We start from the raw sequence: 15,638 nt of genomic DNA, 5'->3' as shown, positions 1-15,638 counted from the left end.
ATTTATTTATTCCTCGAAATATCAACAAATAAATATAGGGAAGAGCTAAAAGCCTAATATCATTAATAATAATAATAATAATAATAATAATAATAATAATAATAATAAAAGATTATAGTTTTGGAAAGAATTTTAATAAATAATAATAGTAATAATAATATTATTTTTAAATATATAGTTACGGATAGATTTTTTACAATTTTTTATGGATTTTTACAAATTATGTACTATACTTGTTATATTTATAGTTTATGGATAGAATTTTTTACAAATTACAATAACCTAATAATAATAGTAATAATTGTCCAAAATAGAAAAGTCAAAAAAATCTAATGATAAGGGAGTGTTAAATTTTTGTACCGGTTATTTTGATGTGTTTATATCTCCTCTCAATTATTGATAATTAAATATGTATATCTCCTCTCAATTATTGATAATTAATGATTTATCTATACTAAAAGTTGGGATGCTACTTTTTAAGGTTATAAATATTATTTCGGCTAAAATAAATTAAGTAATCATATCTATTTGCGGCGCCGCAAAAGTTCCTTCAAATATTCAAGTTTATGCCATAATAACAAGTTAATTACACATGTTACATGTATAAAATCTTGGCTCAATTTTACATAAATTAAATTGACCAAAAAGGTATAAAAATTCAAGGAGTCATATATTTTTAAATAAATTTGTGAAAGGCTGTCTCTTAGAGTAAGGTGTGTATCAAGATCCGAATCTAAACACATTTTTGAATAGTATTTCTGATTTCATTGGTGTTTGAAATCACAAATAAGCTCAGTCAATATGAATTTTGATCCAAATTTTGATCCTCCTATAGTCTGTCTTACACGAAAATATTCTAACTCCCACTTCAAGAAACTCAATAACTAATAGATCACGACTTTGAATCTTATGAGTTACTTTCTCTAAGTTCCCACTTTAAAGAGAGTACAAAAACTAAATACAGTAAATTTTTGAAAAATTTGTGAGACCTCGTCTTTCAGTAAAATAAGTCAAGATTCGAATCCAATACATATTTGAAGGATATTTGTGGTTCCATTAGTATTTGCAATCACAAATAAGCTCATCCAAATCTTGACACTCCTCAAAATGAGATAGTTTGCACGAAAAGCTTCACACTCACATTTTAACAAAGAATAAAACATTCCAAAAAAAAAATCATCAAGAAAATAATGCGTCAAGAAACCCAATTACTAATAGGTCACGAGTTTGAATCCTACCGATAGGTCTAGATCCATCTCGCACTCCCACTTCAAGAAAGATTGAACAAAAACCAAAATCATATGGAAATCAAATTCAATAGTCATTGATGCATTCATGATTCATGCATGAAATGATTTATGATGTTTTAGGTTCAAATGTAGTTCAATTCAGAAAATAGAAATATAAGTCTCCACCAATTCCGATGGAAATTATTAGTAAAACTTCGGCAACAACACAGCCCTCAAGAGATATCAGGGAAGCACCAATCCATGAAAGCTAATGCGAGGCCACTAACCGAACCATCTGCAGCCAGCACTTGCCACGCCACAGCTTTCCCGTACAAAACGATCCGGTTCATCATCGACAGAGTGTTTCCAGGCGGGAGTATCACATAACCCTGAAATTCATCGAGTGTCACAAGTCAAAAACTATACATTTCAAACTCAAACTGTAAGAGCGATTTCTATGACCAAACTTGCCCAGAAATAACACAACATTTACTGCCCCGTTTTAAAATCATGTGAATAAATTAGGGTGAATGTTTGTCTTATTTCCGGTAATTAACCATTTTGTTTAATGAGCAAAGGTTTTGTAATCAAAACATAGGGTCGGTGGCAGTTTTTTTCTGGATTGTACCTGCTGTTGTATGGTTGGGAGGACGGAATACAGGAATAAATTGTTCGCGCTACCAAGAACTCTATCCAGTGAGAGCGCCTGCAGATTGTCCGGTGTGGTCTCTATCATGGTGAACCCAGCTGGATTGGCGTAGATGCAGACTGGGAGCGACTGCCAGAACAAAGGAGCAGTTTGTCAATGTATAGCAATATGAGATGCATATTGAACTTGCCAGTTCTCCAATTCGAAAAGTAAGAGAATTTGATAGGTGAGATCGTAAAAAATCATGATCGTATGAAGAACTATAATACAAACAATCTGAACTGAACTTCGAGATATACAAACTATGCCATCTCTGTACGATTCTTTCCATGGTAAAAAAATTCCAGTGTAAACGTACCCCCAGTGAGAAGCAGAGGATGGCATACGGGTGATTATGCATCTGTTCCAGCAGTGAATCAGTAGAATGGGGGTTGAGACCAAGAATATCCACACCTAAACTCAATCTGTTTGAAGCAAATAGGAAGCAAACCGTTATTCCAGCATATTATTAAATGCCGAAAACTATGAAAATGCAGCATAACCATGAGGGAGAGACAGAAAATCAATTTGTCTGCTGATGATTATGCCCAGGATATCAAATAGGTTATAATACTCCTTTAATTGTATAGAGTTGGGGTTGGGTTTTATAAATCACAATTTCGGATTTCTCCGACAGAAACATTTAAAAAACTTGCCTGTAACTTTGGAACATCAAGTTGGCGAGGTTGACAGTGAAATCCAGTTCTGGAGTGACATTGTACTCCATGGCCGGATTTGCTGCGATAGAGTTTGTTTCAGGAGCAGGAGTTGCTCCTAGCAGCATCGCTGCTTCCAGAGAGATTTCCTTCACAGAGGAGACTACATGTCGAAGATAGCCTCGCGCCATGGCCTCAACATCTCCCACAAGATGAGATTGAAATGGAAACTGGAAGGCTATGATGACCATTGTGAGCGGGTTGTTAATGCCCTCATTCGATGCCACATTGGAGTGTGAACTTGTGCCCTACAGAGGGGTCGTTAGGAAAATAGAATTATTAAATGTATAAATCACAGTAAAACCAATGTAATTGACACAATATAAGAGATCTAGAATTTTGAAATGCACCCATCTTTTGCATTCCTCTACCAAGAACGCAATAAACTTATAGACATTTAGAAAGATAGTAATATGTCTTGTACATGAACAAGACTGTACGAAGAAATTAAGCAAGATAGCAAACCAAAGAAATATGGAAAAGCAAGAAAAAGAGGGAACAGAAGTTTCAGAACTGTATTTGAGCCTACCATGGAGTATACTCGAAATCCAGAAGCTAATAGAACAGATTCATTAGGTATATTCCTGTCGATTGGGGCGAAAATCAATTCTGAGCAAGTCCCAAAACCATTATTTTCCATTCCGTTGCTAATCTGCACAAATACAAATAGCCAGAAAAAGTTATACTCACTTACCATTTACCATCTGCACAAATAGCTTGTATTTTACTAAGCTACAGATCAAATATGGATTTTAGAATTTGATCATAATTTTCTGATATAGATAATGGGCTACTACAGTCGTCACATATAATCTCTAGTTCGAGGTTGTGATTCACCTCCTGCCTTGAAGGGAAATCATTTTGTTTGATGACATCAAGCATGTCAGCCTAAATTCAGAACCTATATAAGTATGTTCACAACTTTTTCTCTGTACTTTAAAGAAAGAGGAATTGGAAAAAGAAAATGTCAAAAAAATTATCAGAACTCTCTGTGACAACTTGTGGAAATTATTTTCACATTTAACAGGACCTATAACTAATGATAATCCTAAAGTGATGCATATATGCACTTAAACATAGAATAGAAAAGACAAAATTCACCACCAATGAACAAAGAGATTTGGATTTGCTTTGGGGAACACAATGTTAAGAATTGTTAATAACAAGAAGATTATGAATTAACCTGTAAATGATACAAATCCCTTGAAGAAGTATTGTGCTGCTGACGATCCAAAATGTTATCAAATCGTACGATTTCCAGTACCTGGCATAGGAGTACAAGGAAAATAGACAGATTGAAACATTATAGACTACTCAGTAAATACCAGTATCATTCCGATCCACCATTTCCAAAAAATATCAGTTATTAGAATATACTAAGTAGTAAAAGCATCATAAAATTCAAGCAAACCTCATCCTCGTGGTTGGTCTGGCCAAGCAAAACTGTAGTTTCAGATAAACTATGAGTACCCAGTCCTGGAAGGGCAAAGCCAGCAGCTTTGGAAAATGCTACAGGGTGGCTAGTGAAGTTGAAATTCATCCAACTTGATCGGCGCTCTTTCAGAAGCCTCAGCATGCTTGCAGGCAAAACATTCTGAAACAATATATACTTATAGTTGTTCACACAAAATGATCGATAAAGATTCATGAATACGATTTTATCAGCTAGAATATCTCATACATCATATATAATTTTTTAAGTACAAAAGAATTATTCAACAACTATTTACATGTTTGTACATAATAATCTTGATTTTACCAGATTAAAATTTCATGTCATCATCATTAATCAAAAGAACAAAGTTTCACAGGAGACTTATCAAATAGTCATTAGAAACTAGCAAGTTAAAATGGTCAGATCATAACCCAAATGGGCTGTGTGTTCTAGTCATATATTCACAAAGGATATTAGTATGTAGAATGTTAAATTACACATTTATGGGAAAATTATTGTAACTCACCTGAAGTAGCAGAGACAATTTCACGCAAAGTATGCTATCAAAATTCCCAGAGTCTCCAAAAGTCTGCTTTCGCTTAATGGACAGAATGAGATCATCCGAGACATCAGGATTCATTATTGCCCACCCATCTTCGGAAAAGCAATTGACAGCCTCATTGAAACCCCTAAATAAAACAAGAACATATATTAAGCAATATCATACTCCACAAATTATGATATCCACCTCCTACACGCTTCTTCAAAAATATGAAAAAATTTCCCCAAGTACTGACATTCTAATAGAATACTCACTCTGTGATGAGAGGCTGTACCCGCCAAAAATAAAAAGATAAAAGTAGCTATGCTTACATCCTGTTTTTTATAACTTATGTTGTGTGTTAATCAGTAACTGCACGGCTATATGATATAGCAATATAGCATAACATTAGATGAGGGTTATGACATTAAATCTGCTTCAGGTGAAGAGTCTGAACCCAAAATGAGATTGATCAAATGACTTTATTTGTCAAAATATAATTACTTTGTGATACTGACTTAAATCTCTAGCATCTTTACAGAAGCTCCAAGCCTCATACATTATCCTTGTTTAACATAAAACACTGGATGGTACAGGATCCCTTTTCTTGTGTTGTGTGTAACATATAAATAAGAATAATAATTTAACATGCGTAGATTCAAGAGTCCTACCTACTAAGTCTGTGGCTAAAAGACCTCCGGAAAGTGGGCTCCTCATAGGGATCAAGTATCTGTGTGCCATTATTCTCATTGACCACATTTTGAATATGGGTGAGTACCTTCATGAGATAAGGAAGACAGGAATTAAACTCAAATAACTGGCAATTATTTTAGCAATGATGTTGACATACTAAATCTCAATTGCAACATAATAAAGAACTGCATGAACTTAAAACTTATAGGTTATGGGTAAAAACCCGCAAGTATTTCCATTAAATACACTTGTAAGAATACAATATATGGATGTGCTTTGAGTTTGTGCTAAGTAAGAATATATGGTACACAATTAGCCACAAGACATTTATATGTTTAGGCCTAACAGACTAAACTGTTCAAAATCTTTTGCAAATTCTGTATTTTAGCCAAGTTTCTAAAAATTGTTGTTCCAGTTATAACTTTCTAAACAAAGTAAAAACTGTGGCAATCTTTAAATTCATCAAGCAATCTCTCTTTTTTTGTTAGATGACTAATAAGAATATTTTATAAAATCTTTAAATCTAATACTAATAGCAAACTTTCTATTTTCTGAGCAAAAGGAGAAGATGAAATTAAATAATTGGCCACAATTTCACTTAAATCGTGGCTACATTGATTTTTCATTATTTTATATACAACAGTGATTCAATATAATATAACCGAACACTTTTGTATTAAACAATTAACTTACAGAAATAATCGTCTTCTTTGCCACAATTTCAGATGACTCATAAAGAGGTCGAACTACCTCTGGAACAGATGAAGCCTGCAAGGAATTTCTACCATCAATATATATCCTTCACCGAAGATAGTAACCAACGTGTAATTTCGCAGCAAGTTACATGAAGAAATGAATAATACCTCCAAATCCAAGTGCTCAACAAGATATATGGTTGATCCCCCTTCACTAGGGCGAATCATACAGCCACTAGCCAGCAACTTCCCTCTCACAAATTCTAGTGCAGCTGGTGAGCTTGGGGAAGCATCAGAAGTAGATACCGATTTCTCACATATCTTATAAGAAAATATAAGAAGAATTAAGAACATGACAAGAGAAAGTATATATCCAGCATGACAGAGACAGTTAATGTATCCATTACATGTGATATGCATATTTTGGTGTCAACTGTTGATATAAATGATAATTTGTGATTCACTTTGTTGATGCACACATAATACTATTGCTTACAAAGAATCAATCTTACCACAAAGCAGCCATCTTCCAACACAGAAGTGTATCTTATTGTCCAGAAGTCTCGAGCACAGGCCACCATAGTTGGAGCATAATACTAAACACAAAGGACAATGTTTTGGTAAAAATACTAGTTTAAGATAAGATTTTGCTATTTAATCCTCCAAGCTAGTGAATATCTACTTTGCTTACCTGTGTATGAATCAGTTCAATGGTTCCCCCATTGTTTACAGTACGCCGAGCAAAGACATTCATACTACGGCAATGTCGAGACCAGGAGGTCCGGTCTTTGTAGATTTCAATTATCTGCATATAGAGCAAATAAATCAAAGAAAATTACAAACTAAAATTGAAGTACTCTTAATGGGATCAATGTCGGGTCATGCCAATTTAGTAATATAGAAAAACATCTCTGGGTTTAAAAGCACAGCTTTTGAGCATCCCTCTTGTTCAGTTTCATGATGTCTTTTGCAGTAACTTAATTGAGAGGAAATAATGAGGAATAAATACAAAGAAGCTAATCTAAAATAAATCTACCAAGTGCTACTTGCTATAACAGGGCTTAACCTTGAAAGGCTCAAGTGGTACTGTAACATATGCACGTGCTGCCACTCCAATGCAAGAGGATGAGATGTAGACAATGCCGGCTGAAACAGGACCTTGTAGCTGAAACACAAACTTTAATGGATCAAAATCACATGGATATGATTTAAATATAACTCAATAAGAGACTGAGAGCCATTACCTTTTGCCATGGAACAGGGACCCAATTAATAGCAGTTCCAATAGCTTTAGAGAGGAACTCTGCCCTAGTTTCCTCAGCCAGTGAGACAAGGCTATAAGATCATAAAATTAAAAGTGCAATCAGTATTAAAATGATGACAATTTAGATCTAAAAATTCTAGTGGCGCTCGATAGTACCCTCTCTCATCAACAATGACAGGCACCTCCTGGGGATTACTAGCTTCAGGCCGAAGGCGCATATGGTAGGTGGCAACGATAGAAGTTAACTGCAAAGTTATTTTTAGATAAGCAGCTGATAGTTTTCCAAATACCTTACATACAAAATAAAATTCTCAAATCAAGTAAGACAATCACATATGCATCCTATTATGCTCACAAACTGGCTTCCACTTCATAGAACTGTATAATGCAAGATAGTAACAGGTAATACTTCATAGCTAACATGATTTAATTTGCAAGTCAAATGGAGATGTATCAGAATAGAATCATTAAGATCATTTCCTAATTTAGAAGGATTTGGTACTAATACTTTAATAAGTACCAGATCATGTATAAACTTTAAAGGACAACTTTCAATACAAAAACTGATTACATAAGTATATGCAGAATACTGTATCAGGAATATTACTAATTTGTTATGAGTGGTCATGTACTTAAATTTTGGGCCAACAAAAGCTGACTTTAAAGATGTTTTGAGTAGGTAAAAAATAACATACATTGAAGACTTGGTGCCGCAATTCCCCATTCTCACTTATTATTATGACCATCTTCTGATTCAAACCATCATTCTCTTCCTTTAACATCTTATTCGCTTCATGCAGCCGCCTGTTTTCTGCTGCAACATCACCGCTTTCTTTCTTCTGCTTTTCACGACATCTGAAAAGAGAAAACAAGAAAGAAGAGGTATTATAACCTGTGTCAAGTTTGTTCTCAACAGAAACTGGACAGAATAAATTTAGTCCTTTAAAAGAAACCAAATCAGAAACCAAATCAGAAAAACATTCTTGAACTTATTTCAAAATAAATTTCAACAATTGAACTAAAGATAAGTTTCGGATTTCGTAACATTGCTTTTCTAGAGTTGACGGTAAGTTATAAATGAAGGTGGCTATGTAACCTGTACTGGCCTTGCATCCTAGAAATGTTTATGGCTTCGGCAAGTTTGATGAAGTTATCTTTTACAGTCGAACTGGGAGGTTTTTTGGTTTAATAATATTTCGAGGTGATTTTCTTATATATACTCAGAATAATATACAAATGGCCAGATAGATTAAAATGAACCACTGAATATATTGATGACTAAAAAAGGTAGTCAGCAATGATATAAATGTATATTATAAAAAATTTAACGCGGATTGGCCAGCATTTAAGCATCTCATATGAATCAGCATAACCAACTGACTACTGCTCTAAAATCATCAAACGTATCAAAAGTATAGATGAATCACAACCACATAAGAATCATGAAGGAGATGGCTAAAGGGGGAAAATCAGTAATTTGTTTACCCAAGGAAAGATGAAAGATGAAAAATGAGACGGTAAAAGAAATAAAAAGTTCACCTGCGGTTTTGGAACCAGACTTTAAGTTGCTTGTGGTCTATGCTCCTCAGAGCAGGCTGGTCACGCATCATCTGTTGCCGCTGGAAATGTGTTGGATTTGAGCACACGGCATAAGCTTTCTCAAGAATTGCAATCTGATCTTCTGAGTATCGAGCATACTTTCCTCCCTCTTCATGCCTTTTCCTCACACCCTTGCCTTTTTGGATACTCTCATCAACTATCACTTCTGTTCTAGCCATTTTCGCTACCAAAACACTATAACTCTAAAACTAGAATGCAGCACATAAATATATCTCCGAAACCAGGATTTTGAATGAAAAACTATGATTTGTCAGATCCAGCTATAATCCTGTTAAAAGTACGTAACGACAAGTAATAAAAAGTATGACGCCCGGTTTCAAAAGATGCGATACACCGTTGTAGTAGTAGGTGCTTTATAGCCAAAAGGCCCAAATTCCGTGTTCACTAGTGAAATATTTGAACTCTTCCAAACAACCTATACTACTTTTAATAGTCACATTAAAAATGCATTGCATTATGAAAAAGGGTCCTTGAACCCCCTAATCTCCATAAGGCATCTGTAAGACTAATCACTGATTTTTTAGTCCGTAAAAAACTTATGTAAAACCATTAAATTTGCTGTGCTGCATGTGGAAATTTTCCCAATCTTCAACAATATTACAAAAATTCAAATTTGTTACAAATCTCTTTTCATATAGCACCCCTTACAAATAAAACTACATAAATATTCACCATTACCGTTTACATAATAAAATTTTATATATATTCACCATTCCCATTCACATTATTAGCATACTGAATTCTACATTGGCAATCAACAGATGAACCATTTCACATTGATTCCACCCTCAAACTAATTACTACAAGACGGTAGTTTACTATTCACAAACTTACATACATACACATTAAGCACGCATATAAGCACAATTAGCGTGAATTTGCAATTATTAGATACGGACATAGAAATTTCTCTAGCCACAATCCAAATTAGGAAGATAAATAAACACACGGAATATCCCTATCGAGAAGCTATAATTACACGGCATGATTTTCACGCATTTCCAGTGTGTGCATCGACATCCGCATAATGGAGGGTAATCCTGTACGAGCAACTCTAGCTAACCAACACAAGTAATAAATTTATAGAAATCACCATACTATAATAACAACATATGCTCATAATTCAACTCCTTCAGTCAAATAAATGCACAATCCCACATATTCTGCAATAATATACTTAAATGCATCAGTGATTTCTGAATTTGCATACACAAGGATATAATTCATTACAAACAGAAAACCATAAAGTAGTGAGCTCATAATGTATACACAAAATCATATATTTATCAAATTAAATAATGTACACTTATCTATACGAAAATACAGATACTTTGATTTACAGCTGCGGAGGACTATTCGATTCACCGCCATTAGAAAATCATGCTTCATATGAATTACTCTACAGATTAAAACGAAACAAAGCCCTAATTCAATTTTGAGCATCGTGAAATGAAATTTGGGCAGATTTTCAATTTGGCCCCTTTTTATTTGAGGGGTGTGGTGGGAAACTGGGAACGGGAAAATGAGGTTTTCTGAAATTTTCCGAATTATCTTCGTAATTCCAACAAATTTTGGGTAATATATGAATTCTATTATAATACTAGTATTTTATTAGTTAGTGAAAGACAAAATATTTGAAATAAATCAAAATAAAATTTATATACTCATGTAGTACTACAAAAAGTAAATAAAAAAAACATTTGCATTTTCATTATCAACTTAAGTTATCATTAATCTTCTCGATTTTAAATTAAAAGTTTTTGCATCTATTTCATAGTAGTGAGTATTTATACTACTTCCATATTTTAAAAATAGAAACTATTTCCATTTTGGATCGTCTCTTAAAAATATAAACTTTAGAATCTTTTTATTTTTGGACGCGGACCCCACAATTCACTAACACTACTTTCACTACTTTTTCTCTTCCCCTCTCTAGCTTTACTCCTTTTTTTTAATTCACTTTCTTATTTTACCAATTTTTCTCTTTTACTTTGCCAATTGTGTATTAAAACCCGTGTCGTTTCAAGTGTTTCTATTTTTCTAATACGGAAGTAGTAATTGTGAATTAATTTTTTTTGTTATAGTTTAGAATTTCAAATATTATTAGTTGCAAATTAATATTATTCACAATTAAATTTATTTAATTTGTGAAATGGTAGTTTTCTATTATTCACAAACCACCCAATAATTTTGATTTTGGGTGATTGAAAAATAGGTCTAGTTTGGAATGAAAGAGAATATTACATAGTGTCATTGGAGAATCATATACTATAAATAGATTTAAAATTAATTTCTTTCACGTTTTACAATGACGACAAACGATGACCAGTGGCAAATCTAGAACAGAAAGTTTGGATGAATAAACATTAATTGCAACATTCCAATACTATTTTTGAAAATAAAAGTGAAAATTAGTATGGCATATAGGAGGAGCGCATAGGATGCCTCTCGAAAATAAATAGCACTCTCTACGTTTGCGAATAGGAATCTCGGTTACTATAAATGTTATAGGACCCCACACTCCACCAACTTATTTCATTCGTATTTCATTTAAAACTATTATAAATATATAAAAAAAAAAAAACTAATCTATATAATGAATCCATATTCCATTAAGTTTTTTCCACACACTTCTTAAAACTCATACCAGAAAAAATGCAATTCCTAATGGCGAACAGATAGTCCCCGAGTAATTTATTAGCGCATAGGATACCTTTCTAAAATAAATAATACGGTAAATTACAATTTAAGTAATAATAGCGGATGTTAACATAGACAACTGTTTCCACGAGTATCTATATCTTTAAAACTTTATAACTTATTTCACAAAAATTAGTACTATAATATAAAACTTTTCATTTTATGATACCAAATTCAACCAATAATCTCACTTCCTATTTCACATATTAACCTTTACAATTTTTACTATAGAAAATATTTTTTCAAACAAATTTAGTTGCTACAAATTTAATCAAGCGATGAAGACCCAAGTAAGAGGAGGGAGGGGCTAAAGCCCTCATTCGTATTGTTATTTTATCATTTTCCAATTATTTTTTAAAAAAATTAATCAAGTTTAGCGTAAATTATAATGGAAAAGCCCTTACAAATTAAATAATTTAAATTATATAAAATTATATCTTAAAATAAAATTAAGAAATTTCAGCCCCTATCGTTAAAAATTTCTGTGTTCGTCACCTGATGAACTAAAGTTTATCTTTTGCCACGTGACTCTTTTCTAATACTAGCACTATAAGAATCGATTAAAAATTCACAAAACAAATATTTCCATGTACCTAATTAATCAGCACGCACATATATAACAAATTAACAACCATAAAATTGAGCCATGAATGAACTCAACGCAGAAATATGCCTAAAACTACATTCCATATCAATTATCATCATATATATAGAAGAGTTGATTACTAATAACCAAATTTATAGAGTAATCAATGCACATAGCAACATTTGACATGATGGGGGAAAGGAGGGAGGGGGCTCATTGGCTCAAGGTTTATGATCATTGAAAAATAAGTAAAATAATAAAAATATATGTGTATTAAAATACCTATGATTGATAAATATTTGCTATATGAGTACTATTTCTTTTTGCATAAACAATTTTTTCTTTCTTCTAACTAAAATTGATGCAATTTTTTTACATCTAATATAATGTAAATTGATTGATTGAGAAATTAAAATACATTCTATTTTGTTGCAAATTGATACATGGAAAATGAATATTTGTACCAAGGAATCCTAGACCAACGACTGTTCCCAAAAATCAACATAAGTCAATTTTAGCATGTTTTTGTCCTCATTTATGCACTGCTTGAAAAAGCTTCCCATGTGATCACTCATCCTAGAATTGTCTAGGCTAACGCTTAACCTTGAAATTTATTGTACAGTGGTAATCAACATACGAGAAGGGGTAATATTGTTATTTTATGTAATCGTGTCTCAACTATGCAGAATTTATATTGTCCTCGACGATGCATGATGGCGGCACCGCAACATGCCCATGAGGGACTATATATGAGGTGGGTTGCGGTCGGCCTGATCTAGCCGCACGACCAATTTAAGCCTTACCAACTAGGTAAATTCAGTTCTTGGATATAAATATCCTAATTAATTCCATGTAATAGGGATAAAATTTTTTGATATGGAAGTGTCCAATCTTAAAATTTTCTTTTTAAATATTAAGGATATATTTTCTTAATTTAGATTAATCGAAATCTTGTTCCTTGTTTAAAGGATTTGGATATATTTAATTCTATTTAGAAAATCAAATTAGATTTATATACAAATTTATTTCTATATAGAAAATGCCTAAAGATCTGAATAGTGTATATCCAAATTTATTTGGATTACCTAGGTTTAAGGAAATGATAAGACATGGTTTAAATATTAAAACTAGAGTTGTCAAGTGGGTTAGGCTGGTGAGGCCCACACGTATTAAGGCCTAGGCCGGCCCAGGCCTATGTCTGAGGCGGACTGGGCTGGGCTTTTATTAATGTTGCTAGGCCTAGCCCAACCTAGGCCCACTTGGCAAGTGGGTCGGGCCGAGTTGGACTAGGCTTTATTTACATTTTTTATTTATGTATTTTGAAAGAGATACTAAAAATATTTGATATCAACAAATAAAATATTTAACTTGTATTTATATCTCATTTACACTTAACTAATGTGTTTAAGTTCATTTATTAACTTTGTGTTAACATCGTTTTCATGTTTTTTATTCTATCTAAAACTAAGTGCGAACTAAAGGAATAATTGTTAGTAGATGATGACATATAAGTTGATGTTGTATATTTAAAACTAGAAGTATATAAACTAACTAACAAACTTAAAGAATTCAATAATTATTTATCAAATTTGAGGTTAAAAAATATAAGAAAAATTTTCTGATGTAGTCAAAATTGAATGTTGCATTCATGATTTGGTTGAGAATTTATGTAGATATTTGACTATTATTGTTTGAGTCCATTCGGAGACATCCAATAAATTGAAACGATATAGAGAAAATTAGCATGTCTCATGCACAAGATGACATGGATAAATATAGAAATATACTATTATTAGTGGTTAATTACCTAATTACATTTTAAATAACCTAATTATAAAAGGTGGGCCTCTGATGGGCTAGGCTTGGGCCGATCCTAGCCTGGGCCGGACTTCACATGGTCCTAGGTCTAGGTTTACAAAATGACCCAATTGGAGCCCATTTCAACCAATTAACCTAACTCAGGTCCGTTTCATTCTATAGATGGGCTGGCCCATACTGAGCCTAGCCCAGTTGACAACTAATTAAAAGTAATTGGTAGAAATAAATAAAAACGTCTCATGTTGATTCTAATTCTTAAAAAAAATATGTAAAACTTGTGTTTATCAATCGTGTATTTTTAGATCACAAGCTCTTTTGTAGTCGTAGAGGTCTCGATTGTCCTTCTAACTCACGACAATCATGACCTCTACACCACGTGGTATCATAGCCAGTGGCGGAGCCACGGTGGAGCCGGGGGGCCCTTGGACCCCCAGCCATTTGAATTGTTACTATAAATATGAATAATATCCGTAGCTAGCACAGTTGGCCTGGAAACAAGCCTCTCATTCACGAGATAACGAGATAATAAGTTCAAATCCTGCTGGTGTATCAGTTTTCCTAAAATCCTGCTGGAGTAGGTTTTTTCAGATTTTCTAATATTAGTAGATAATTATTAACTCTACAACTGTATAAATGTATAATACAATTAGTAAACCTGATTTTACGGTTATGTTTAGTTCATTTATAGCTTTATTTTTAAATTTCTTAAATTATTAATTTTGATTTATTTTTATCATATTCATTTAGAGTATTATTGATTTTCTCACATTACTATTTTTATTGATTTTCTCTCCAGTAACTTTGCATAAATGATTTAAATTTATATTCATAAAGAATGATATTTATGATTTAAGAATAAAAATAATTCTATAGACATGTAAATATATAATTATGTATAATATTAGTAAAATTACTATCAATACTATGCCCTAAAAATTTATTCATATTTTTCTAGCTTATGTTTGAGTTGTTTCCGAACAGTGAACACACTCAATATATTTCAATACTCTCTCCGTTCACCAAAAAAGTCTCATTTTGTTATTTAAAAATGTCCACAAGACATAGTTTCATTTATAAAAATGAAAAATTTTCATCTCATACTTTTCCCACATTTTTATACATTCTCTCTCTTACTTTATCACTTTCACATTAAAACTCGTGCCGTTTATAAATAAGACTATTTTTTTGAACGGACAGAGTAGTTGTTTGGGTCCCATCATTAAAAGTCTGGCTCCGCCACTGATCATAGCGATCTTTCTACACCAATATTGGAGCCCCAAAATCGCTACGACTCAGCAACCTTCACACGCTCCAACGATATACAAATATTTGAAGTATCGGGGGTAGAGAATTTGATAAACATTGTCTATGAACTAGCTATAGTAGTGACAATCAACAGTTCGTATTTCTTTCACGTATGTTGATGAAGGTCTTTGATGAGAAAAATGGAGGCAGTCTGTTTTAAAGAGAAGATAGCTCATAGCACTTTTATTTTAATATTTTCAAATCCAACAAAAATGTATTAGCAAACCTTAACCTTAACTTTCATTAATAGTTGCATTATCACACTTCAGACATACTCCAATTTATATACCAACATTCTTTTTTTTTTCTTTCACTAAAACTTAAATTCTATAAATATATTACTACCTC

General features: G+C 32.7%; 1 protein-coding gene and 1 non-coding gene across 2 annotated transcripts; one reads left to right on the top strand and one right to left on the bottom strand.

The window, feature by feature from the left end:
- Nucleotides 1-1,280: 1,280 nt before the first annotated feature.
- Nucleotides 1,281-10,421, bottom strand: LOC125213156 (homeobox-leucine zipper protein HOX9-like). Its single transcript, XM_048113537.2, has 18 exons — nucleotides 8,801-10,421; nucleotides 7,957-8,116; nucleotides 7,418-7,506; nucleotides 7,242-7,332; nucleotides 7,064-7,162; nucleotides 6,689-6,802; nucleotides 6,510-6,593; nucleotides 6,166-6,318; nucleotides 5,996-6,070; nucleotides 5,281-5,387; nucleotides 4,595-4,757; nucleotides 4,045-4,227; nucleotides 3,817-3,897; nucleotides 3,163-3,285; nucleotides 2,574-2,881; nucleotides 2,237-2,342; nucleotides 1,858-2,007; nucleotides 1,281-1,618 (listed from the first exon to the last, which is right to left on the bottom strand). Exons 1-18 carry the CDS (start codon nucleotides 9,037-9,039, stop codon nucleotides 1,463-1,465), a joined length of 2,481 nt encoding a protein of 826 aa, XP_047969494.1. The 5' UTR covers nucleotides 9,040-10,421; the 3' UTR covers nucleotides 1,281-1,462.
- A 3,441-nt stretch (nucleotides 10,422-13,862) lies between these two features.
- On the top strand, nucleotides 13,863-13,963 carry LOC125202936 (U6 spliceosomal RNA). The gene has a single exon (XR_007173264.1). It is a non-coding gene; the product is annotated as a U6 spliceosomal RNA (small nuclear RNA).
- The last annotated feature ends 1,675 nt before the right edge of the window (nucleotides 13,964-15,638 follow it).

The sequence above is a fragment of the Salvia hispanica genome, chromosome 2 (genome assembly GCF_029641045.1).
Source record: "Salvia hispanica isolate PSC_SH4W2 chromosome 2, Shi_PSC_v1, whole genome shotgun sequence".
Classification (NCBI taxonomy): domain Eukaryota; kingdom Viridiplantae; phylum Streptophyta; class Magnoliopsida; order Lamiales; family Lamiaceae; genus Salvia; species Salvia hispanica.
The sequence above is the reverse complement of the archived record's forward strand: the minus strand, read 5'-3'. Positions and strand labels throughout refer to the sequence as shown.